Source organism: Nycticebus coucang, chromosome 20 (assembly GCF_027406575.1).
Source record: "Nycticebus coucang isolate mNycCou1 chromosome 20, mNycCou1.pri, whole genome shotgun sequence".
Lineage (NCBI taxonomy): Eukaryota > Metazoa > Chordata > Mammalia > Primates > Lorisidae > Nycticebus > Nycticebus coucang.
In genome coordinates, this window is record NC_069799.1 from 33,527,168 (window position 1) to 33,550,549 (window position 23,382).

General features: G+C 40.1%; 1 protein-coding gene across 2 annotated transcripts in view; it reads left to right on the top strand.

The window, feature by feature from the left end:
• LOC128572362 (zinc finger protein 724-like) overlaps positions 1-17,241 on the top strand; it is a 48,498-nt gene extending 31,257 nt beyond the window's left edge. For both annotated transcript variants that reach the window (XM_053572234.1, XM_053572236.1), the window contains one exon: positions 12,067-17,241. In XM_053572234.1, coding sequence (XP_053428209.1) covers positions 12,067-14,009 — 1,943 coding nt within the window. In that variant the 3' untranslated portion in view covers positions 14,010-17,241. The remainder of the gene's footprint in view (positions 1-12,066) is intronic.
• Positions 17,242-23,382: the final 6,141 nt, after the last annotated feature.

Here is a 23,382-nt window from a genome sequence, read left to right on the forward strand (position 1 = left end):
AAGGAATAATTTCTATTCTTTTAAATTTGATGAGGTTAGACTTATGACACAAGGTGTGATCAATCCATGGACTGATGAGAAAAAATGTGTATTCAATTTTGTTAAGATGACATGTTCTGTAGATGTCTGTTAAATCCAATTGTGGAATGGCTAAGTTTAAGTCTAAAATTTCTTTGCTGAGTTTCTTTCTTTCTTTTTTTTTTTTTGCAGTGTTTGGCTGATGCCAAGTTTTAACCTGCCACCTCTAGTGTATGCGGCTGGTGCCTTACTCCTTTGAGCCACAGGCACTACCCAAAAGATATTTTTTTCTTTCTATTCTTTTCTTTCTTTCTTTCTTTTTTTTTGGGGGGAGGGCAGGGCTGGGTTTGAACCTGCTACCTCTGGCCAGCATCCTACTGTTTGAGCCACAGCCACCACCTTTTTCTGAGTTTCTTATTGGAGGTTTTATCAAACACTGCCAAGGAATTTTAAAATCTCTGACTATTATGGTGCTGGAGGAAATCGAGTTGCTCATGTCTGTTAGTGTCTCTCTTTTTTTTTTTTGTAGAGAGAGAATCTCACTTTATAGCCCTCGGTAGAGTTCCATGGCCTCACACAGCTCACAGCAACCTCCAACTCCTGGGCTTAAGCGATTCTCTTGCCTCAGCCTCCCGAGTAGCTGGAACTACAGGCGCCCGCCACAACACCCGGTTATTTTTTGGTTGTAGTTTGGCTGGGGCGGGTTTGAACCCGCCACCCTCGGTATAGGGGGCTGGTACCTTACCCACTGAGCCACAGGTGCTGCCCATTAGTGTCTCTCTTATAAATTGAGGCACATTCTGGTTGGGTGCATAAATGTTAATAATTAAAATCTCATCATTTTGAGTGTTACCCTTAACAAATATGAAGTGACCATCCTTATTTTTCTTTACTCTTGTTGGTTTAAAGTGTATTGTATCTGTGAATAAAATTGCAACACTTGCTTATTTCTGAATTCATTTGCCTGAAAATATTGCCTGAAATAGATGACCTTTCTTCGCTCTGAGTCTATATTTATCTTTTAAGGTAAGATGAGATTCTTGTAAGCAGCAGATACCTGGCCTGAGTTATTGTATCCTGTCAGCCAACCTTTGCCCTTTAGAGGACATTCACATTAATTGAGAATATTGATAAGCCTGGTAGAATTTTGGGTATCAAGTTTTTTGAAAGTCCAGTGGACATTTTAATCCTTTCGCTCCTGTGGAAGTTGGAATTTGATCAAAATTTTCTGAGTGAGTTTACTTTGGTGGTAGAGGATTATGCTGGTCATTATGGAGGATAGGTCTGAGAATATCGTGGAGAGCTGGTTTAGTTATAGCAAATTTCTTCAACATGTGAATATCATTAAAGAATTTAACTTTTCCATCATAAATGAAACTCAGTTTAGCTGGATACAGGATCCTGGGTTGAAAGTTATTTTGTTTTAGGAGATTAAAAGTCAATGACCACCCTCTTCTAGATTGAAAGATCTCAGCAGAGAGATCTGTAGTCATTCTATTGTTCTTCCCCTTGTAGGTTATGGTTTTCTTATATCTGACTGCTTGCAGAATTTTCTCCTTCATATTAACTTTGGTGAAGTTAATTATAATGTGTCTGGGAGATGCCTTATTTGGGTTGAGTCATGCTGGGGTTCTGAAACTGTGCTATCTGAATTTCAGAATCTCTTGGAATGTTTGGAAGTTCTCCTTGATTATCTCATGGAGTAGAGCATCTGGGCCTTTCAAAGCAACCTCATTGCCTTCAGGTATTCCTACAAGGCAAATATTAGTTTTCTTGGAATTACCCCAGTGCTCTCTGAGAGAATGATTCATTTTTGCTCTCCACTTCTCTTCCTCTTTGAGTGTTTGGTAGCATTCAAAAGGTTTGTCTTCAGTGTCAGAAATCCTTTCTTCTGTCTCCTCCATTCTGTTACTGAGCGATTCTACTATATTTCTCAGATCTTTGAGGGCTGCAAGTTCCTGTCTCAATGTGTCAAAATCTTTGGTGGTTTTGTGTTTGAATTCATTGAATTCTTGAAACAACTTTTGAAATGCTCCTTGAATTTCTAATTCCAACTTTACCTCAATTCTATTAATCTTATTTGCAATCCAAATTCCAAATTCGATTTCTGACATCTCAGCTATTTGTTTATGAATGGGATCTTCTAGTGTTTCCACCATGTTTCTCTTGGGGGAGCTGATCTACTCTGGTTATTCATGTTGCTGGAGTTTTTCCACGGATTCCACCCTATGATTATTTTACACCTTTTGCCTAGATAAGCAGATAAGGTGAAGTTGGGTTGGGGGCTCCTGGAGTAGTAATCAACCAGCCTTTTGCCCATGAGCTGGTACTGGTGTCTGTATCTTTTCTTCTAGAGCTTTGCAAAGGACCTGTACCGTGCTACGGCCTGCAACACTGGGGACTTGCTTGGTGTGGTGGGAGTAAGTGGCTCTGTCTTGTTTTCAGCTGGTCTCTGTCCAATCCTAGTGAATCAGTAACTCTGGGTTAAAGTCTCAGCTATGGAAAAATACCAGTAACTAAGTCACCTGGTCCCCCACAGGCAACAACTTGAAAAGGAAAATCAAATCTTCTCACAACTCTACACCCAGAGTGCCACTGTGGATAGTCCTCGGGTGATTGTCTCAGGTCACAAATTCCAAATCATTTGTCCCAGTCAGCACCCAGTCTCAAGTGGGAGAGTTCAAACGGTCTCTGGCAACTAGATAGATAGCAGCGGTCTGCTGTGAGCTCTAATATGACTTGCTCTGGGGCTCTGTGGAATCAGAAGTACCCACCCAGGAAATAAATTACTCCAGGAAGATTGATGCTTCTTTCCCCACCTTACACCTCTGTCACACCCAGTCACTGGTAACCCCACAGGACTGTGACCCAGTTCCCTCCAATGAGCAGATGCTCCAGAGGTTTGCACCTGCCTGAGATCACAGGGAGATCTATGTCTCCTTGGCCAGACCACCGCACTCTGCCACCAGCTGGTAGGGGGAGCTGAAGCTTGAAAACCTCGGGTGCTTAATGGAAGCTGTGGCACTTAGTTCCAGCCCTGCCCCAGATTGATGTTGCTGCCACTTATATTCTCACAGAATTTGTGTTTCCGTTTCAGCTATATTCTTCTGTGGGCCAGGTGCTCTATGAGTTCACAGAAACTGTGACTCAGCCCTGCTCCATGCCACTGCCCTTGCACCAGATCTCTGTCTCTGCTGCACTCTGTGTTGGAGCAGGCACGGTTAGAGCTCACACTCAGCTCTTAGTTCCTGCCTCTTCCTGGGCTGGTGTTCGCACACAGCTCTCAGTTTCTGCTTCTCTCTGGGCTGGTGCTGTTGCTCCGTCTGCTTTTGTCTCAGCTGTGTTCCTCTGGGGCCAGGTGCTTCTTAGGCTCACTAAAGTTCCACTTCTGACTCAGCCCTGCTCTGGAAGTATGCCATCTCTGTGGGCATGTATTCTAGTCTCTGTCCCTGCTGCACCATGCCCAGGCAGGTATCACTTTAGGCATACCCTTTACTCAGGGGGCTTGCGTTTCTGTCCCAGATCTGTTCCACCAGTGACTGCCACCAGAGTAGAGGCCTGGCTTTCTCTGATTGCCAAGAAAGGATGGCAGTGTCTCTTCAAAATATCCCCAGGGGTGTGAGTCCTATTCTTCCCACCACCGATGCTGCTCTGTGCCGTGGGGTACTGCTTCTCCCTCTCTCATATGGCTCCCTTGGTTCACAGTCGTCTCTTTACACCCATGCCACAGAATCAGCACAGACATGCAAGAGCCCACACCTTGTCCACACCTCTTGAGAAAATGGCCAAGAATCTGGACTCCATGGGGGACAGGCTTCCAGAACTCGGGGCGACAGTGAAGGGGAGTGCTGGGAGTTCAGAATTTTAGGTAGAGAATATATACAGTTTTATGCCTCGCAAGGGAGTGCCATTGCACTCTAGTGGGTCCTCTCTGAGCAAGGAGTTCTGGTTTTTAGACGGTCTCTCCCATGGGATAAAATAGGAGGTGATCTGAACTGTGCTCACTTGTTTGTAGAAAATATACTGACAGCCATTCTCATGGAGGAGGTTACTCCCATCCGCTTGGTGATGGATTTTGTACCTATTGTTTCTTTGGGGTTGCAGCTTGCCTCAGCAGGGTTGCTGTGAGTTCTTCAACCTTCTCTCTTGGTTCAGCTCCAAACCATCAACGTACTTGCTAAATTTCTGTCCTTTAACTCTCCTTTTGGACAGAAGCTTCTGTGGAAAGCTGGCTCTGATCAGCCATCTTGCCTCCACCTCTGAGACTACAGGTTTGGTTTTTTTTGTTTTGTTTTGTTTTGAGACAGAGCCTCAAGCTGTTGCCCTGGGTAGAATGCCATGGCATCACAGTTCATAGCATCCTCCAACTCCTAGGCTCAAGCGATTCTCCTGCCTCTGCCTCCCAAGTAGTTGGGACTACAGGTACCCGCCACAATGCCCGGCTATTTTTTGGTTACAGCCATCATTGTTGCTTGGCAGGCCCAGACTGTGTTCGAACCCACCAGCTTAGGTGTATGTGGCTGATGCCTTAGCCAAATGAGCCACACGCGCCAAGCTGGGACTACGGGTTTTAACACAATGCCTGGCTAATGGTTTTTCTATTATTAAATAGGGGGCAGGTCTCACACCTATTCAGCCTGGTTTTGAAATTCTGAGCTGAAGAAATTCTGCCACCTTGGTTTCCCACAGTATTAGGTTTACTGTTGTGAGGCTGTTCTGCCTGTTTTTGGTTTTAATTTCCAGAAGTACTTTATTTTTCAATGATATTCCTTCTAGGTTATCTAGGTTACAGTGAGAATAAAAGAACTTTCTATGGCTTATATGTGACTGCGAGAAGTCACTGCTCTTCTTTTGGTTTTAAGGACAGAAAATATTTGTGTATTGTTGAGTATCTCTGTGAATTTTTTATTTTTTAATATTTTTTAGGCTGGGTGTGGTGGCTCACACTTGTAATACTAGCACTCTGGGACCCAAGGTGGAATGATTGGTTGAGCTCAGGAGTGTGACAATAGCCTAATTAAGAGTGAGACACCCATCTCTACTAAAAGTAGGGAAATTGGGCAGTTCCTGTGGCTTAGTGGGTAGGGTGGCAGCCCCATATATCTGAGGGTGGCAGGTTCAAACCTGGCCCTGGTCAAACTGCAACAAAAAAATAGATGGGCATTGTAGTGGGCACCTGTAGTCCCAGGTACTTGGGAGACTGAGGCAAGAGAATTACCTAAGCCCAGGAGCTGAAGGTTGCTGTGAGCTGTGATGCCACAGCACTCTACTGAGGGTGACAAAGTGTGACTCTTTCTCTAAAAAGAAATAAAGAAAGAAATAGATAAATGTATAGAAATTATCTAATCGTTGTAGTGATTACCTGTGGTCCCACCTACTGGGCGTGGAGGGATGGTTAGACTGGAGCATTGCCTGAGCCCAGGAGTTTGAAGCTGCTGTAATTTAGGCTGATCCTATGACACTCTAGCCTGGGCAACAAAATGAGACTGTGTCTATAAAAATGTTTGTTTTTCTTTAGCATCATATCCAAAATATATAAGTGAAGTGGTGATATTAGTATTTGGTTTGGAAATCTCAGGAACACCAGAAATAATTGTATGTTTTCTTCTTTTTTTTTTTTTTATGCTATGACGATTTCAAACAAGATTCTGCAGAAATTATAGCCAGTAATTTTATCAGAACACTAAGAATCTTCCCAAATGTAAGAACATCTAATGGTATTTAACTTCAACATTTTGCTTTTATATGTACTGTGATAAATAACTTAATTTCTATATGTTCTAATTTGCAAATCTTTTTTTTTTTTTCTTTTTTTTGCAATTTTGGCTGGGGCTGGATTTGAACCCACCACCTCCAATATATGGGGCTGGCGCCCTACTCCTTTGAGCCACAGGTACCATCCTAATTTGCCAATCTTAATATAATTGTAGGCATCTGTTCCCTGTATTTCCTTTTTTGAGACAGAGTCATGTGTCATGGCACTATAGCTCACCTTAAAATCTTTGGCTCCGGGCAGCACCTGTGGCTCAAAGGAGTAGGGTGCTGGCCCCATATGCTGTAGGTTGTGGGTTCAAACCCAGCCCTGGTTAAAAACTGCAAAAAAATAAAAAAATCTTGGGCTGAAGCAATCTTCTTGCCTCAGCCTCCCGATAGCTGGGAATACAGCCCTGCTCTCTACACTTGGCTGCTTTTGGCATTTTTAGTAGAGTCAGTTTCTCACTCTTACTCAGGCTGGTCTTGAACTTCTGAGCTCAAACAGTCTACCTTCCTTGGCTTTTCTGATAAAGCCCCCATATCCAGTAGCTACCTTTCTTAAATATACTAAATATACATTGGGGAGTTTAGAGTATTCCTGAGGATATCTTAATGTCTATTGTTACAAAATAAGTCTTATTTTATAATCATCTCTGGCTTATGATATGCTTATTCACACATATAAATACACACTCACATGTAGCAGACCTCTGTAAGATGACCACTCAAGGGACTGTAACAAACTTGTCAACATACAGAGGTGAGTAGCATTAGGAGCTAGGCTATTGTACCAATACACACATGTGGTGCATGTTTAGTTTATAAAAATCAGGTCAGCGTTAGGAGATGGTTAGTGTAGTGAGGTTCTAGTGTATGTTTATAAATATACTTATATACACTCACAAATAAGTTATATAAACACATGCACACACACAAAGTGTCAAAATCTGCAGGCCTGCCTCCATGGTCATGAGTGTACATTTTCCTCCAGGTCTCTGATGGCTAGGACCACTCCCAGATCATGGTTGGGAGAAGTTGGAGATGACTACATAGTCACTTCAGAATTCTTAGTCGGACAATGTTGAGCAGGCCATTCTCCAGGCAGTAACCAAGACCAGGGGTCCTCTAGTTTCCCAAGTAAATGAAGGTCTACCCTTCTCTAAATGACCCCCTTAAGAGCATTAGGAGAATTTCACAACCTCCTCCCTGGATCCTAAATCTCTCATAAAATGATGTTTTGTGAGATGGGGTCTCATTGTATTGCCTAAGCTAGTGTCAAACTCCGGGACTAAAGTTATCCTTTACATAGGTAAGATGAAGATATGAGTCACTATGCTGGGGTGTCATTAAAACATTTTTGCCCATAGGCACAGCACCTGTAGCTCAGCAGCTTAGGGTGCCAGCCACGTACACCAGGGCTGGCAGGTTCTAACCTGGTCTGGGTCTGCTAAACAACAACTACAAAAAAAAAAAAAAAAAAAGCCATGCTTTGTGGTAGGTGCCTGTAGTCCCAGCTACTTGGGAGGCTGAGGCAAGAGAATCTCCTAAGCCCAAGAGCTGGAGGTTGCTGTGAGCTGTGACACCACGGTATTCTACCGAGGGCAACATAGTAGGACTCTGTCTCAAAAATAAATAAATGAAGGACAGCACCTGTGGCTCAAAGGAGTAGGGCACTGGCCCCATATACCAGAGGTGGCAGGTTCAAACCCAGCCCTGTCCAAAACCTGCAAAAAATAAAAATATAAATAAATCGTTAATTTTCCATGAAATTTTGTTGCCATATGCTGCATAAAATATTAAGTGTACCTGCTTTCAGTCAATAAAATTTTAACTAATATTAAGAGAAAATACCTGTTTTGGATCATTCCACAGTCACAGTGAAACAGTGTAATTATCTAGAGAACAGAATTTTTGTTTGAGAGGAAGCCTCACTCTGTTACCTGGGCTAAGAATGCTGTAGCATCATCCCAGCTTCAAATGACTTCTAACACCTAATTCCAAGTGATTCTCCTGCCTCAACCTCTAGAACATCTGGAACAACAAGTGCCCACCACAACTCCCGGCTATACTTTTCTTCTTCTTTTTTTTTTTTTTTGAGACAGAGCCTCAAGCTGTCACCCTGGGTAGAGTGTTGTGGCATCACAGTTCACAGCAACCTCCATCTCCTGGGCTTGCTCAAGCCATTCTCCTGCCTCCACCTCCCAAGTAGCTTGGACTAAAGGTGCCTGCCACAACACCCAGCTATTTTTTTTGGTTGCAGCCATCATTGTTGTTTGGTGGGACCTGGCTGGATTTGAACCCTCCAGCTCATGTGTATGTGGCTGGTGCCTTGGCCACTTGAGCCACAGGCGCCGAGTCTGTACTTTTCTTCTTTTAGTAGAGGTGGGCTCTCGCTGTTGCTTAGACTGGTGTCAAACTTCTGACCTCAAGCAGTCCTCCCATCTCAACCTCTCAAAGTGGTAGGACTTCAGCTGTGAGCCACTCCAGGTGACCTAGAAATTTTAAAAAGTGGTATAGCAATGTTGTATATAGATTTTAATATCTAATTTTTTTATTCTTGCTTTGCAATTCCATGTTAGTGTGTATCTATCAGGGTAGGTTTTTAAACCTCAATTTATTTTGTGTTTAGTTTCACCTGTGTATTACAGTTTTAGATGAAACCTCAACTCTTTTATATACTTTCATATGTGGTTCAATTAAAAAATGAATCAGCTATATGTCTACTACTAATGATAGCTGTGTGTTTTCTCTGCAAGTATTACCTCAAGTTTGTTTATGGCTTATATCAAGTATTCTTTTCCTGGGTGATGATCAGTAGTTGTTTTCTACCATCTAAGTTAATAATTATGAATATAGTCTTAATCTTGGTGTGTGTTTATTGATGAATCTGTATTCTCTTTTTGAGAGGAAAAAACTTTTTAAATTTTCAGGTAATATTTGAAAAACTTTGTAACTATTTTAGTTATTTCATTAAAATGAAATTTTCACAAAAACAGAATTTACCACCTTCAATCCCTCTATGTGTGTTTCTGCAGTATTTTCTGTATTTACATTGTTGTGCAAAAGATGTCTATAATCTTTACATCTTGGAAACGTAAAACTCAGTATCTTTTCCATAACCTCTGCTCATTTTACCCTCTCTCCAGTCCTTGACAGACCATGTTCTGATTTCTGTTTCTGTGAGTTTCACTACTTAAGATCTATCATATTTAGTGTAACCATGTAGTGTCACATTGTTCTGGCTTATTTCAGTCAACATGATAGTCTTAAGGATTGTTCTTTTTTTTTTTTTTTTTTTTGCAGTTTCTGGCTGGGGCTGGGTTTGAACACACCACCTCTGGCATATGGGGCCGGTGCCCTATTCCTTTGAGCCACAGGTGCCGCCCTTAAGGATTGTTCTTATCCTTGGATGTGGCAAGATGTTCTGTTTCAGTGCTGGATAACACTCCATAGTCTGTACATGCCACATATGTTGACATCTGTATTGTTTTTACCTCTTTGGTTTTTTTGTTTGTTTGTTTTTTGAGGGGCGGGAGGACAGAGCCTCACTCTGTTGCCCTGGGTAATACCCTGAAAAGAATGTAGTGGTGTCATAACTCAAGGGAATTCAAACTCCTATGCTTAGTTGATCCTCTTGCCACAGCCTCCTGAGAAGCTGGGAATACAGCGCCACAACACTTGGCTACTTTTTATATTTTTAGTAGAGATGGGCTCTCACTCTTGCACAGACTGGTCTCAAACTCATGTGGTCCAGCTATCCTCCCACCTGAGCCTCCCAGGGTGCTAGATTTGCAGGCATGAGACACTGTACTTGGCCATATCTAGGCTTTTGTGAGTAATGGTGTGATAGATGTGAATGAGAACATGTATCTTCCAAATTTTTCAGTGCATATTTTAGATATATACACAGATGTGAAATTACTAGATCAAAAAATAACTTTTAACTTTTAATTTTAGTTTTCTGAGAAATCTTCATACATTTTAATAATGCTGCAACATTTTCCTCACCAGCATTTCAAAAAGTTTCTACTTTCTCTATATCCCTGACAAACTTTTTTTAGTGTTCATTGTGGGTATGACATAATACTTCATTGTGATTTTTCTTTGCATGTCTCCAGTAATTTGTACATTAGGTATCTTTTCAAATGCTTGTTGGCCATTTCTATTTCTTCTTTAAAAAATGTCAGTGAGCTCCTGCCATCTACCTGGTTCTGCCCCTGAGAGAGTTAGGATTACAGATGTGAATCACTGCCTCTTTTCAATTTTTTAAGTTAGGTCACCTCACCTCAGTCAATTTTGTTTGTAGTTTTTACCTATGCAGGGTGTTCCAAAATTTGCCAGAGATACATGCATAGGAAAAATGGGAAATTGTAGCTAAATGTACCATTATTTTCAAAATATTCATAACATAATTTTCCATCATTTTTTTTGTGTTAAAATAAAAATTGGAGAGTGGCTCAAAAGGGGTGGGGTGCTGGCCTCAAGTGCCAGAGGTGGCGGGTTCAAACTCAGCCCCAGCCAAAAATAACTGCAAAAAATAAATAAATAAAATAAATAAATAAAAATTTGAAAACCATAAAATATAATATCAGTTTTCCTATCTATGAAACTAACTCTTTGTATATTATACTTGTGTATGACAGTATTCAGCTCTGTACACATTAAGAGTTTGAGAACAAATATATAAATCAACCATACATCTAGTAGCAATTTCATTTTCTTTGTTTCTTTGCCTATGATACTTACGTGTGATTTACAAATAGTACGTTTTCTCTTGGTTGCTGACCAATGGTTATTTTATCCTATAGGTGAATATTTATGACAGTTGTCTTAATTTTGAGACATATTTATTGGTGACTATATATTATGTTTGTGTGAAACATTTGTGTAATTTGAAGATAATTTTTGAAAGTCCATATAACTCTATGTAACTCTATTTTTGGTATTATTGTCTTTTTTTCTTATAAAAAACACTTAACCCTCTATGAGGCTGAGGCATGTGTATTGCTTGACCTCAATAGTTCAAGACTAGCCTGAGTAATAGTGGGACCCCATCTCTACCAAAAAAGGAAAAATTAGGGGGATGTTGTAGCAGGCACCTATAGTCCCACTTACTCAGGTGGCTGAGGCATTCTACTGAGGGTGACAAAAAATAAATCAGAAACAAATTTTTTTAATTATCAATTTTTAATATTTTATTTACACAGTTCAGTTATAATCTTTTTATTTGCAAAACTGAAACTTAATGTAGGTGAAACTGCTATTCATGTTCCTCTCCATCTGGTCCTTTATAAACACTGCTATATTTTTCTTTGATTTCTAGAAATGTAACTACTTTCATTATTTCTTTTTTCTTTTCTTTTCTTTTTTTTTTTTTTTTTTTGAAATAAGGTCTGTCTTTGTAGCCCTTGGTAGAGTGCCATGGCATGATAGCTCACAGCAACCTCAGTTTCTTGGGTTCAAGCAATTCTCTTGCCTCAGCCTCCTGAGTAGCTGGGACTTCAGGCACCTGCCACAATGCCTGGTTATTTTTAGAGGCAGGATCTCACTTTTGCTCATGCTGGTCTATAACTGAGCTCATGCAATCCATGTTCACCATTCTGTATTAAGATGGGGTAAAGTCTGTGGTGGATAAATTTGACAAACTTTTCTTTCCATTCTATTTGACTCATTATTATTATTATTATTTACTAGTTTTTTCTTTTTGTTTTATTTTATATATATGCACACATCCAAATTTATTTATTTATGTATTTATTTATTCATTCATTAATTCGAGACTGAGTTTCTGTCACCCTGGGTAGAGTGCTATGTTGTTATAGCACACAGCATCTTCAATTTTGGGCTCAAGAGATATTCTTGCCTCAGAATCATGAATTGCTGAAAGTACAGGCTTGTGCCACCATGCCTGACTAATTTTTCTATTATCGCTGGAGATGGGCTTTCACTCTTGCTCAGGATGATCCCAAACATCTGGCTCAATTGATCCATTCACCTAAGTCTCTCAGAGTTCTGGAATTACAAACATGAGCCAACATGCACATCCACTATGTTGTCTCCATAACTTTTGCTCACCTTCTGTGCTTAAAATACTTACCTGGTTTTTAGAACTCCCTCAAATGGAGTGTATGCATGCAACATTTATTTATTTTTAATGTAATTAGTGCCTGTATACTTTATGGCATCTTCCTAATATTCATAGCATGATTTTGCAGATAAAATGTGTAATGTATATTTACTCAATTCTGATTAAAAGTCAGTGGCTAAAATTGTTATGATTTAAATTTCTTTCAGCTATATGTAGTATTTCTACTCAAGACCATTTGCAAGAGCTGGGCACAAATATTTTATACCCAGAGATAACACTGAGAAGATATCAAAGCTGTGGCCTGGAGAATGTAAACTTAACAAAAGACTGGGAAAATGTGTATGACTGTGAGAAACAGCAGAAAATATGTGACAGTGGACTTGATCAATGTTTAACAACTACCCATGGCAAATGCTTCCAATGTAGTAAATGTTTGAAAGTCTTCAAAAAATTGTCATACTTAAATGGACATAAGATGATATGTACTGTAGAAAAAACTTTTCACTGTAAAAGGTATGGGAAAGCCTTTAATCTATGCTCATGCATTACTGAGCACAAGATAATTCAGCTTGGAGAAAAACAGTACAAATATAAAGGAGGTAGTAAAGCCTTGAATTCTTATTCAAGTCTGTCTAAGCATAAGAGACTTCAAACTGGAGAGAAACTCCACAAGTGTGAAAATTATGACAAATGTCTGAACCACAGGTTACAGTATTGTAACCATGAGAGTATTGATACTGGAGAAAAACCCTACAACTATAAAGAATGTGACAAACTTACCAACCAGTACTCACATCTTTCTGGACATCAAATAATTCAATCTGGAGAGAAAACCTACACATGTCAAGAATGTGGCAAAGCCTTTAACCTTAGTTCAACCCTTACAAAACATCAAAGAATTCATTCTGGAGAGAAACCCTATAAATGTCAACAATGTGGCAACACCTTTAACCAGTACTCACATCTTTCTAGACATAAAAGAATTCATTCCGGAGAGAAACCCTACAAATGTGAAGAATGTGGGAAAGCCTTTAACCGGTACTCAAGCCTTTCTGTACATCAAAGAATTCATTCTGGAGAGAAACCCTACAAATGTCAAGAATGTGGCAAAGCCTTTCACCATTACTCAGGCCTTTCTGTACATCAAAGAATTCATTCCGGAGAGAAACCATACAAATGTCAGCAATGTGGCAAAGCATTTAACCATAGTTCAACCCTTACTAAACATCAAAGAATTCATTCTGGAGAGAAACCCTACAAATGTCAAGAATGTGGCAAAGCCTTTAACCAGCATTCAAGCCTTTCTGTACATCAAAGAATTCACTCTGGAGAGAAACCCTACAGCTGTCAAGAATGTGGCAAAACCTTTAAGCAGTACTCAAGTCTTTCTGTACATCAAAGAATTCATTCTGGAGAGAAACCCTACAAATGTCAAGAATGTGGCAAAGCCTTTTACCAGTACTCACACCTTTCTAGACATAAAAGAATTCATTCTGGAGAGAAACCCTACAAATGTGAAGAATGTGGCAAAGCCTTTAACCGGTACTCAAACCTTACTGTACATCAAAGAATTCATTCTAGAGAGAAATCCTACAAACATGAAGAATGTGGCAAAGCCTTTCACTTCAGTTCAGCCCTTTCCTTACATCAAAGAATTCATTCAGGAGAGAAACTATACAAATGTGAAGAATGTGGGAAATCCTTTAACCAGTACACACACCTTTCTGTACATAAAAGAATTCATTCTGGAGAAAAACCCTACAAATGTCAAGAATGTGGCAAAGCCTTTAATCGTAGTTCAACCCTTACTGAACATCAAAGAATTCATTCTGGAGAGAAACCCTACAAATGTCAACAATGTGGCAAAGCATTTAACCATAGTTCAACCCTTACTGAGCATCAAAGAATTCATTCTGGAGAGAAACCTTACAAATGTCAAGAATGTGGCAAAGCCTTTATCCGTAGTTCAACCCTTTCTGTACATCAAAGAATTCATTCTGGAGAGAAACCCTACAAATGTCAACAATGTGGCACATCTTTTAATTGGAAGTCAAACCTTTCCAGACATAAAAGAATTCACTCTAGAGAGAAACATTATGAATATGAACTTATGGGAAATCCTTTTATTAACATTCAAACCTCACTGTAGATAAAATAAATCATACAGGGGAGTAAGCCTAGAAGTATGAAGCATGCAGAAGTACTTTTACCTGGTGTTCATAACATGCTGAGCATAAAAAAATTCACACTGGTGAGAAATCCTACAAATGGGAACAGTGTGCCAATGCCTTTTACTGGAATTCAAACCTTACTGCACATAAGAAAATTCATATTGAAGTGAAATCTTACAAACACAAATAACATGGCAAGGTTTTCACTGGTCCTCAGCCCTTAGTAAACATAAGAGAAATGACACCAGGAATAATTGTAACACTATGAAGATGTGGCAAAGCCTTATGCCAGTAGTTACAATTTTTTGTACACAATAGAATTCATGTTGAAGAGAAACTCTACATATGTGAAGTACTTGATAAGTTTTTAACTTGTGCTCAAACCATTCTACATATGAAAAGTTTGTAACAGAGAAAACCCTTACAAATGTGAAGAAAGTGTCAAATCCTCTATCCAGTGCTCACACATTTTAGTGCATAACAGAATTCATAGAGACATTCTATTTATGTGAAGAATGTGACAATATTTTTAAATATTACTTATACTTTTCTAATTATTACTCCTCGTAAGAAATACTGTACAAATGTCAATCATGACTCAAAGCCTTAAAGTTGTATTTATCCTGTTAGTAGGTCTAAGGAGAGACAGGGGCAGATGATACTAGGAGATTCTTTGTGCATGATAAGAGGAACAAATTGACCAGAGAGGTCCTCCAAGAAAGAAAAACTGGCATTTAAAGAAGGCTTCCAAAAACTGGATTGATGTTTGCTCTACAAAGATGACTCTCAGGTGGAGAGGCCACAATGTAGAGATCATGGGCAAAGGCGCAAAAAGGATTCTTTTGAGCATGGATACAAGTAAGGTGCCAGTAGCCTCAAGTGATCTATTTTATTAACAAAGTAAAATTTACACCAGTTCTATCACAGTTTAAAAATACACTGATAATTTCTTGAAATTGCCTTACAGGGATACAAAATGGGAAGATTCTATATTCTGGAAGTTTTCCCCTTTTCCAGGAAAAATCATTAATATTTTATCCCCACACTAATTAATATGGAATTGGAAAAACCCAGGTTCTTCTCCACTTGAAAATGTAGATGTGTTCCTTCTCTGGAATGTATAGTCCTTTAGCAACCTTTTCCATTTGCATACATGTATCTACTTGTTCTTCTCATTTGTTCCACTGTCTTGGTACCAGTAACCATTCTTTGCCATTTGAAACAAAAAACAGGGAACATATACCTTAACATGCGGTCTCCATATGTGCATTTTGATACCATAATCTAGGAGGAAAATGTACATCTTCAGCAAGATAAGCTAATGGAACAGTAGACATTCTGAATTCACGCTGCTTTCTGCAGGTTACTTATTACACCTACGTCTCTCTCACTATCTTTGCTTTCCAGGTAATGTATCTCATTACCTGCACCTGCTCCATCTCATTGTTTTTTTCTTCTCTATCTCCACAATGTACTTCATCCTCCCACCTAGCCCTGACATTCAAAGACAAAAAGTATACTCAGTCTCTACAAGCAGAATGTGAAACCAGATTTTTGTGGTCTTGATAACCAGAATGGGGATGAAGGAGCAGTGAGAGAAAACCAGGCCAGCAGCAGGCCCCCGAGAGAAGAAGGAAGCTTTTGGAATGGTTTCTACCACTGTGGAAAAAGGTTGTCAGACACTGAGTTTCTCTAGAGGCCCAGGGAAGAAGACACCAGGCCTGAGTTCTTCCCTCACTATGATTGTGGGTTTCTGGAGTAAGAAGTGGCTCAGGAAGGGGCCTCTGCTGGGACCATGATCTCACTACTAGAGAAATATAGTGAAAGTGACATTGCCCTCTCCGGGATACAGGAGATCACACTCACCTCCCAGACCCTGTGAAATCCCTGAAACAGCACTGACCTTCTGGAACTCTTTCAGTCTGATGGACACACTCCAGCTTTGGTACAAGCTTTACTTTTTGATGCTGTGATGACTGACTTTGGGTTAGTGATTTCTCTCTGTTAAAGAAAACAAACTGATGTTCATAACATTAGAGCCACTCCTCTGCTCCCTTTGGATATTCGGGGCCTCTGTTCCCGCCTCCTATATCTGTTCTAAGAATGGAACGTAAAATACAAACCTTGTGTAAAGTCCTTCTTCTCACTGGTTGATGTTTTTATCTTTTTGTTGCTTGCCAACTGCCCTACCCCATTGTTAGAATGAAGTTGTAACTTTTGCTTAGAGACCTAAATCCTTTAAAACCACAGGTCTCCTTCCCAGACCTTGAAAAGAAAAGACTTAACTGGGATGTAATTTTCTTTCAAAATAGAAGAAAAATTAAAAGTATAAGGAAAAAGTATGTAGTAAAGAGATGTGAAGAAAATCATGAATGTGAAGAAACAGGTGGTAAGGAACATTGAAAGAAACGGGAATAATTTTGTGTGGGACAAAATCTAATATAACAATGTTTGTCCTAAAGTAAGTCATTGTTTAAGAAAGTCATGGGACTTGGCTCGGCGCCTGTAGCTCAGTGAGTAGGGCGCCGGCCACATACACCAAAACTGGTGGGTTCAAGCCCAGCCAGGGCCTGCTCAACAACAATGACAGCTGCAATCAAAAAATAGCTAGGCATTGTGGTGGGTGCCTGAAGTCCCAACCACTTGGGAGGCTGAGGCAAGAGAATTGTGTAAGCCCAAGAGTTGGAGGTTGCTATGAACTGTGACACCATGGCATTCTACCAAGAGCAATATAGTGAGACTCTCAAAAATAAAAACAAAAACTAAAAAAGTCATTGGACAAACATAGGCTTCAGCATGTCAAAAATGTTCTATGTAAGGCATAATATTTGCAAAGGTGAATTTGTAAACATTTTGTATGTGAAAAAGTTGTCCTAACTGAAAAAGGGATCTCTAATTAAAACAACAAAGTGTTCTTTTTGTTATCAGAAGAAGTTTTGTTTAAAACTTCTTCCAATTCCTTGTGAATATATTGAAAATGATAAACAAATTATATCAAATATTCCATGCCAATCAGCCACTGTAGAGTTAAAATAAAACTGCCTCTATTTTATTCTGCTGGTCTAAAGCTGTATTTCTCTAGTTATGGGTGTTGAGACCAAGGCGATTAAGAACAAGATGATGACCTTCATTGCTACTCAAGGTCATCAGTTACTCCTTTGAAACTTAAGGAAAAAAAGGAATCAACTTTAACCTTTAAAATACCAGCCTCAGCTTTGCGCCTGTAGCTCAAGCAGCTAGGGCCAGCCACGCACCCCGGAGCTGGCAGGTTCGAATCCAGCCCAAGTCTGGCAAACAACAATGACAACTACACCAAAAAATAGCCGGGCATTGTGGTGGGTGCCTGTAGTCCCAGCTGCTTGGGAATCTGAGGCAAGAGAATCACTTTAAGCCCAACTGTTTGAGGTTGCTGTGAGCTGTGATGTCACGGCACTCTACCCAGAGCTTGAGACTCTGTCTCTAAATAAATAAACACCCCCTCTTTTTCTCAACTGCCTCATATTTTCACTCCTTCCTCTGTGTCTTTAATTCACTTCTCATACTTCTTAGTTTTTTGTTTTTTGTTTGTTTGTTTGTTTGTTTCAAGAGAGACAGAGTCTCACTTTGTCACCCTGGGTAGAGTGCTATGGCATCACAGCTCATAGCAACCTCCAGATCTTGGGCTTAGGCAATTCTCTTGCCTCAGCCTCCTGATTAGTTGGGACTACAGGCGCCCACCACAACACCCAGTGATTTTTTTGTTGTTGCAATTTGACCGGGGTCAGGTTCAAACCTGCCAACCTTGGTATGTGGCGCCAGCACCCTACCCACTGAGCCACAGGCGATCCCCCCATACTTCTTTGTTTTTTATTGCTAAGATATGATAACAAAACGTGTGTGTGTAACTACTGCCACGCTTGAACAACAACATATTTTTCTTTCACAAGGTGGACTCTGGCCACACTGGACCATTTTTGGTTGTGAGACAAACCGGATGCCATGCCGTTCTTGCTCTGCCCTTTTCAAATTGTGACTTTAACAGTCAAAGGAGATGTTTGCACTTGATTTTCACCCGCTGCATCACTGGCGGCTCTTTTGTAAACCTATGACTTTGCTCTGCCCTTTGCTTTTAGAAAGGTCTGGTTATCCGTCCCTCAACTGGAGGTAAATTGTGTAAATCCTCTTCACAGGCTCCATGTAAAAGATCCAGGAAGAGACTCTAGACTCCTCTTAGGCTGAATCAATCATCACGGCTCTTTCACTGTGGTCACTGGTAAAAATCAGGGCAGACAGGGTCATCTGGGTATGAGGACTTTGTGAGGCAAAGGCTAAAAAGAGGAACCCAATCACAGGTAAGTATGAAACCCAGGAATTGAGAGTAGAAAGAGCACATGCTTGGTAAGGAATGCCATATGCCCCTGTACTCTGACCTTGTGATTCTGTGTAGAAAAGTGCAGGGTGGGAAAGTGAAAGGCCCAGAGAACTCTGTGACCTGAGATGGGCACAGCATTGTCCACAGGTGTTACTCAGTCTGTGACAATGATGCCTTTCTGGACAGCAACGTTTTTGCCCAATATCAGTATGGATGCCTTCTCCAATGTGTAGTCTACCCTCTCTTCTCTATGAAATGTTGTGGACAAGACTAACAAATATTGTGGCTACATATTCAGTGCTCAATACTCCTCTCTCTCCTATGACTAAACAGTCTGGTGCTGTATCCAGAGTGACAGGACAGGTGAAACACAATTTTTTTTTTTTTTTTTTGAGACAGAGTCTGAAGCTGTTGCCCTGGGTAGAGTGCTATGGCATAATAGCTCACAGCAACCTCCAACTCCTGGGCTCAAGCAATTCTTCTGCCTCTGCCTCCCAAGCAGCTGGAACAGGCGCCTGCCATAATGCCTGGCTATTTTTTTGGGGGGGGAGTGTTGCAGCCGTCATTGTTTGTTGGGCCCAGGCTGAATTCGAACCTGCCAGCTCACAAGTATGTGGCTGGCGCCTTAGCTTCTTGAGCCACAGGTGCTGAGCCACAACTAACTCTTTCTTTCTTTCTTTCTTTCTTTCTTGCTTTCTTGCTTTCTTGCTTTCTTGCTTTCTTGCTTTTCTTTTTTCAGAGGGTCACTATGTCACCCTTGGTAGAGTGCTGTGGCGTTACAGCTCATAGCAACCTCAAACTCTTGGGCTTATGCAATTCTCTTCCTTCAGCCTTCCAAGTAGGTGGGACTCCAGTTGCCCATGATAATGCTAGTCTTTGGTTGTAGTTGTCATCGTTGTTTTTAGCAGGCCCAGGCTGGGTTTGAACCTGCCAGCCCCAGTGTATGTGGCTAGTGTCCTAGCCACTGAGCTACACGTGCTGAGCCCACCTATTCTTTCTTAAACCCATTACATGCTTGATAGTAGAAAAAGTTTTAGATGCTTGATTTCCTTGTTCTCTGGCTGGGGAGAAACTTATTGTCTAAATTATATATGTCAGATTACATTTTCTTCAGAAAACAATAGCCTTCCAATGAAGGTCCTTAGTGAATAAGCCTGGCAGATGTTACTCCAGCATCTGGAGGATGAGGACAAATGGCCAGAGGAAATCAACATCCAGGTAAACTTCTCTATCTGGGAAGAGAGAGCCTATGGGAAGATCATCAGGAACACCCCATTGAAGTTCTACTTAAAAATAGAAGCTTAACCACCACAAAAAATTCTGAACTATCTTAAACATGAAGCATTAATAGACATAACCCCTTTGATTGACAAATTTATGAGATATGGGCCAAGAATTCCCTGCCAGTCTTCATATAGCACCCCTATTCTTTTCATTGAAAATCCTGGAACAGATGAATACCTGTCAAACATCTAAGGGTAGTAAATGAAATATTGGACACTCGTCTGATGGTATCTATCCCTTATATTCTTTTGATTATTGTATCTTTAATGAGCAATTACTTGGCATTGTACTCTGTCTGACTGCCTGGATTCCCAGAGTACATTTTCCATTTTCAGTCCATTTTCTACTTGATGATAGAAAACTTGCACAAATAGGAGCTTGGGGGAGGAGAGAAGTAATGCTTGGCTTTCTCTATACTTTGGTTTCCTCTTGGCAGGTTCTAGGTTAATGAAGTGATCTGGAGCAGCATTGAGTTCTGATTAATCTTCAACAACTATGTTTCTTATCCTGTAAAGATAATGATCTCATGTTTTGCAACAGTGATTCCTTTGTGTTATTTTTTTCTCTTGGCTTTCACAGATTTGTGCTGTGAAATAATAAATGCTACAAATACAGATGAAAGTCAGTCTGTTGGCTTGGCACCTGTGGCTCAAGTGGCTAAGGTGTCAGCCACATACACCTGAGCTGGCAGGTTCAAATCCAACCCAGGCCTGCCAAACAACAATGATGGCTGCAACCAAAAAATAGCCAGGCATTGTGGCGGGCGCCTGTAGTTCCAGCTACTTGAGAGGCAGAGGCAGGAGACTTGCTTGAGCCCAGGAGTTGGAGGTTGCTGTGAGCTGTGATGCCACAGCACTTTACCCAGGGTGACAGCTTGAGGCTCTGTCTCAAGAAAAAAAAAAAAAAGAAAGAAAGAAAGTCAGTCTGTTATCCGAATGCAAATTGGTAACAACCCTTACTTTTTAATCATATTCTAATTATAAAGAAATTTATTTGAGATCTGAAAATTAAGTTTGTGAACTTCCCACCATGCACTTGCAATGACAGCACTGTACAAACAACTCAGCAAGGCTTCCCAATCTTGCTGTATCAGTGTTTCCCAGTTGTGTTCCAGTTGTTATGTGTTGGTGATGTTTAGTTTTGTTCTTGGGTGATTTTGTGTGTTGTTGTAAGACTGTCAGGTCTTAAATTAGGGCAATGAACAAACTTTAAGAGATTTCCTGTGGCTGGGAAGAAACAACCTTGTTAAAATGTCTATACTTCCCAAAGCAATCTACCTATTCAATGCTATCCCTATTAAAATACCAACATTGTACTTTCAAGACTTGGAAAAAATGATGCTTCATTTTCTATGGAACCAGAAAAAAACCTGTATAGCTAAGGCTGTTCTTAGTAATAAAAACAAAGCTGGGGGCATCACCATACCAGATCTTAAACTGTACTACAAAGCCATGGTGGTCAAGACAGCATGGTACTGGCACAAAAATAGAGAGATAGACATTTGGAATCAAATAGAAAACCAGGAAATGAAACTAACATCTTATAACCACCTAATCTTCGATAAATCAAACAAGATCACACACTGGGGGAAAGACTCCCTATTCAATAAATAGTGCTGGGAGAACTGGATATCCATATGTGAAAGACTGAAACTGAACCTGTACCTTTTTCCACTCACAAAAATTGATTCAAGATGGATAAAGGACTTAAATTTAAGGCATGAAATTATAAGAATTTTCAAAGAAAGTGTAGAAACACATTGGAAGATATCGACCTGGGGAAAGACTTCATGAAGAAGACTGCCGTGGCCATTGCAACAACAACAAAAATAAACAAATAGGACTTAATTAAACTGAAAAACTTCTGTCCAGCTAAGGAGACAAAAACCAAAGCAAATAGACAACCTGCACAATGGGAAAGGATATTTGTATATTTTGAATCAGACAAATGTTTGATAACTAAGATCTATAGAGAACTCAAATTAATCCACATGAAAAAAAGCCAACAATCCCATATATCAATGGGCAAGAAAGATGAATAGGGCCTTCTCTAAAGAAGATAGACAAATGGCTAATAAACATGAAAAGATACTCATCATCCCTAATTATTAGGGTAATGAACCCTGAGATAACATCTAACCCCAGTGAGAATGGCCCACATCACAAACTCTCAAAACTGCAGATGCTGGCCTGAATGTGGAGAGAAGGGAACACCTTTACATTGCCAGTGAGACTGCAAACTAATACAACCTTTTTGGAAGGAAGTATGGAGAGCCCTCAGAGCCCTCTAACTCAAGCTAGACCTCCCATTTGATCCTACAATCCCATTACTGGGCATCTACCCAGAAGGAAAAACTTTTTACCATAAGGACACTTGCACTAGACTATTGCAGCTCAATGTACAATCACCAAAATGTGGAAACAGCCTAAATTCCCACCAACCCAGGAATGGATTAACAAGCTGTGGTATATGTATACCCTGGAATACTATTCAGCAATTTAAAAAGATGGAGACTTTACATTCTTTGTATTAACCTCGATGAAAATGGAACACATTGTTCTTAGTAAAGCATCACAAGAACAGAGAAACATGAATCCTATATATTTAATTTTGACATGAGGACTATTAATGACAGTACATGGTGGGGAAAGAGGAGAGCAGAGAGAGAGAGGAGGAGTGAGGCGGGTGGGGGAAAGGAAGAGCAGAAAGGGAAGGAGGGAGGGGAGCGGAAAAAGGGAAGAGTGTAGAGAGGGAAGGAGGGAGGGAGGTGGACTCTTGGTGTGTGACCCACCTTTGGGGGGCAAGACGTAATTGTAAGAGGGGTTTTACCTAACAAATGCAATCAGTGTAACCTGGTTGCTTGTACCCTCAGTGAATCCCCAACAATAAAAAAAAAAGAGAGATTTCTTGTTAAACTTTGCAAGAGCAGAAGTGAAATCAGGGACAAGTTTGGCCAAGATTATTGTTATAAGGCCATAAGGAAAATGAGTTTACAAACGGATTGATTTTTCTGAGAGGAAAGGTGAAGATTGGTCAGGGCAGCCAGTAATGAGCAAAAGTAATGAAAACATTCCAAAAATTTATTTAATGGGGCTTTGTAATCTTCATTTGACCTGGAGAATCATAGTGAATCATGGAAATTTCAATAGGGAAAGAGGACAATCTTAAATGAAAATCCTGGCTACCACCTCATGTGACAAAGTACCACTTTGCATGACATTGTGTGTGAGGAAGTATTTGGCCAGTGTACAAATAACCATATTGGAACACCCTCCTTACTCACCTGTTATGGCCCCTGACTTTTATTTTTTTTTTTTACCTGAAGATAAAGGAAATATTGGGGGGAAAAGACATTTTACTGACATTCAGAATGTCAGAGTGAATACACCAACAGCTTTGGTGGACATTCAAAGAAAAGAAGAGAATTCCAAAAAAAAAAAAGAGAAAATTTCAAAATTTCTTTGAAGGGTAGTTTAGACATTGGCATCAGTACATAGTTTCCTGAAGGGAGTACTTTGAATGTGACCACAGTGATAAACAGGAATGAGGTATGTTGCACACAGTCCTGGTAATGTAAAAAATTCAAGTTATATAGATCTTTTTGAGGACAAAATCTTCCCTTTCCTTCAGTGTTACTTGATTCATAGAAGAAACTATTAACAGTTAAGTGTTTATTCTTCTGGATATTTCCTATGAATTTGTACATAAAGGCTCGG